At 42.9% G+C, this 2,985-nt stretch overlaps 1 protein-coding gene across 1 annotated transcript; it reads left to right on the forward strand.

Moving 5' to 3' along the window:
• On the forward strand, nucleotides 1-2,663 carry LOC103389021 (mucin-2-like). The gene is made up of 3 exons (XM_008324282.2): nucleotides 1-1,862; nucleotides 1,948-2,027; nucleotides 2,520-2,663. The coding sequence occupies exons 1-3, from the start codon at nucleotides 467-469 to the stop codon at nucleotides 2,586-2,588; spliced, it is 1,545 nt and encodes a 514-aa protein (XP_008322504.2). The 5' UTR covers nucleotides 1-466; the 3' UTR covers nucleotides 2,589-2,663.
• Nucleotides 2,664-2,985: the final 322 nt, after the last annotated feature.

Below are 2,985 nucleotides of genomic sequence, written 5' to 3' on the forward strand. Positions count from 1 at the left end.
ATTAGTTGCTACACCTTCCATTGACCAATTAACAACAACAATAGTTGCTACACCTTCCTTTGACCAATTACCAACAAGAATAGTTGCTACACCTTACACTGACCAATTAACATTAGTTGCTACACCTTCCATTGACCAATTAACAACAACAATAATTGCTACACCCTCCATTGACCAACTGACAACAACATTAGTTGCTACACCTTCCATTGACCAATTAACAACAACAATAGTTGCTACACCTTCCACTAAACAATTGACAACAAATATTGTTGCTACACCTTCCTTTGACCAATTAACAACAACAACAACTGCTGCTTTATCTTCCATTGACCAATTAACAAAAACAATTGTTGCTACATCTTACATTGACCAATTAACAACAACAATAGTTGCTACACCTTCCACTGACCAACTGACAACAACAATAGTCTCTACACCCTATATTGACCAATTGACAACAACAATGGTTGCTACATCTACCATTGACCAAATGACAACAACAACTGTTTCTACACCTTCCATTGACCTTTCAACAACAGGCATCACTACTCCATTAATAACCAGCCAGCTACCGACTGTAGTTGCTGGTACCTCCACAGCTCACCCTCCAACACCAAGCCTCACTGGTTTACTCACAACTCCACCCATAACTGACCAACCTATCGTTACTCCTGTTGAAACATCATCACCACACACAACTATGGTTACTCCACCTACAAGTACCACTCCACCCACAACTACAACACTGCACACAAACATTACAGTCATATCTAACGTCTCTGAGATGACCAGCACTGCTCCATCCAACACTCCTCCACCCACCACCAAACTAATAGACACAACTGTTTCCTACCTATCAATTACTGTATCACCTAATGAAACCATTCTAACACCACCCACAACGATCCAACAAAACACAATCAAAAATTCATCACACACAATAAGCACACGTACTAAAACAATTTCCACTCCACCTGTGATTACCCCCATAACCTCCACCAGTATATCCACTCCACCTGTGATTACCCCCATAACCTCCACCAGTATATCCACTCCACCTGTGATTACCCCCATAACCTCCACCAGTATATCCACTCCACTTCCACCCATCACTGCCCCATTCACAACCACCCAAGTAAATGGAAGCAGCACTGCTTCATCTGAAACTGCTCCACAAAACACAACAATTCCTGCACCACCCACAAGTACCACATCAAATACACCCACAACTGCTCCACCCACAGCTACGCTAATACACACAACCGTCACTACTCTACCTACAACTACCCCACAACATCCAACCTTTACATCTGCCCCTGCAACCTTTCTGTCTAATGCAACAATCGATGCTTCACCAACAGCCATAGATGCAAACATTATGGCTACGCCCTCAAATACCCCTGTAAACACAACCGTTACCACTGCAGCCACCACTTTAATCAACACAACAGCAATTTCTACTCCACCCATTATTACGCCACCGAAGGCGACAACTTTTCAACAAACCACAAATGTCACACTCAGTGCACAGAGTGCTTCTCCAACAATTACTCATAACAACACAAGCGTTACTGCTCCACTCACCTTTACCTCCCTCCAGGCAACGATTTCTACCTCTCCCACAACGACTTCACCAATCACTACCTCTATCCCCACTTCATCCACAGTTAACCAGCTGACCACTGCAGTGACTACTTCTACTCCAGCATCAATTACAATGTTAAATACTACACAAATGAATACACCACTGACCAATATCACTGCTCCACCCACTGCTCCACACAGTAGTACCCCAGCACCCACTGCTACTGCTGTAACACTGGAAAAAGTCATTACTACCCCCACGAACTTTCACCCAGGTGAGAATCTGAGAGACAAAGATTTGTTTTACTCCAACAGACAACGTCTGTGGGTTGGTGTCTGATTATTGTACTGTGCTTCCAGCTTTGATCGGTGTGAACCTGAAGATCTCTTCTCCGTTTCCACTGTCAGAGGAGGAGCTTAGAGAGATTGTCGCTCAACAGGTTTGTCTCCTCTTTTGTTAAACTAATCAGTTTAGACAGCCTTCATAAGCCACGCGATCGCCCACACCAAAGTCCATAAAGAAAACCATTGTGTTCAGCCCTCAGAGACACAGCTGCTGGTGCTCTGTTGCCCCTTGTGGTCAGTTTGTGCATCTGAGGATTTTTCAGTTTACTAAATGACTAACTGCGACGGTGTATGTTTCGGTCCCTTTAATCAGACACACATACAGTAAAAAGATGCTGAGTTGATCATTGTTCATTCAGATCTACGTTCTCCATTAGTGTGAACGTGAGCGTGAATAGTTGTTTCTCACTGTGTGTGACCCTGTCATGGTATAATCCCCCCCCCCCCCCCTCTTGCGGTACGNNNNACCCCCCCCCCCCCCCCCATTTGATGACTACTGCATTTGTCTCCCCTCTGCAACCCCTGAAAAGACTTTGGTGGTGAATTACACAAACGTGACTGTGTCTCTTCCTGTTTCCTCTGTGCAGTTCAAAGATGAGCTGCAGAGACGAGGGCTACCAGGAGGTGTCACCCTGAAGCACGTCAACCAGTTGTGACTATTGTCACGGTGCCGCTGGTCACTTGTGTGTTAAATATACCATAATTATATATATATATATATATATATATATAAGGAATAAAATGAATCCTAAATGAATATAATTTATAATAAAAGAGAATAAAAGAGGTTTTCATAGGAAGCTATTTTCTTTCTTTCAACTCTATTTGAGATTTGCATTTTAAGAACACAAATTATTGTGATTAATGTATCACCAGGATACAGGTGATAAGGTAACTAGATGGAGTTTACCTGCTGTGTCGTATAACATGAAAATGGGTGAATGTAAGTGTGAATGTAAGTGTGAATGTCAGTGTGAATGTCAGTGTGAATGTCAGTGTGAATGTCAGTGTGAATGTCAGTGTGAATGTCAGTGTGAATGTCAGTGTGAATGT

This window comes from Cynoglossus semilaevis, chromosome 1 (assembly GCF_000523025.1).
Source record: "Cynoglossus semilaevis isolate Cse_v1.0 chromosome 1, Cse_v1.0, whole genome shotgun sequence".
Taxonomy (NCBI): domain Eukaryota; kingdom Metazoa; phylum Chordata; class Actinopteri; order Pleuronectiformes; family Cynoglossidae; genus Cynoglossus; species Cynoglossus semilaevis.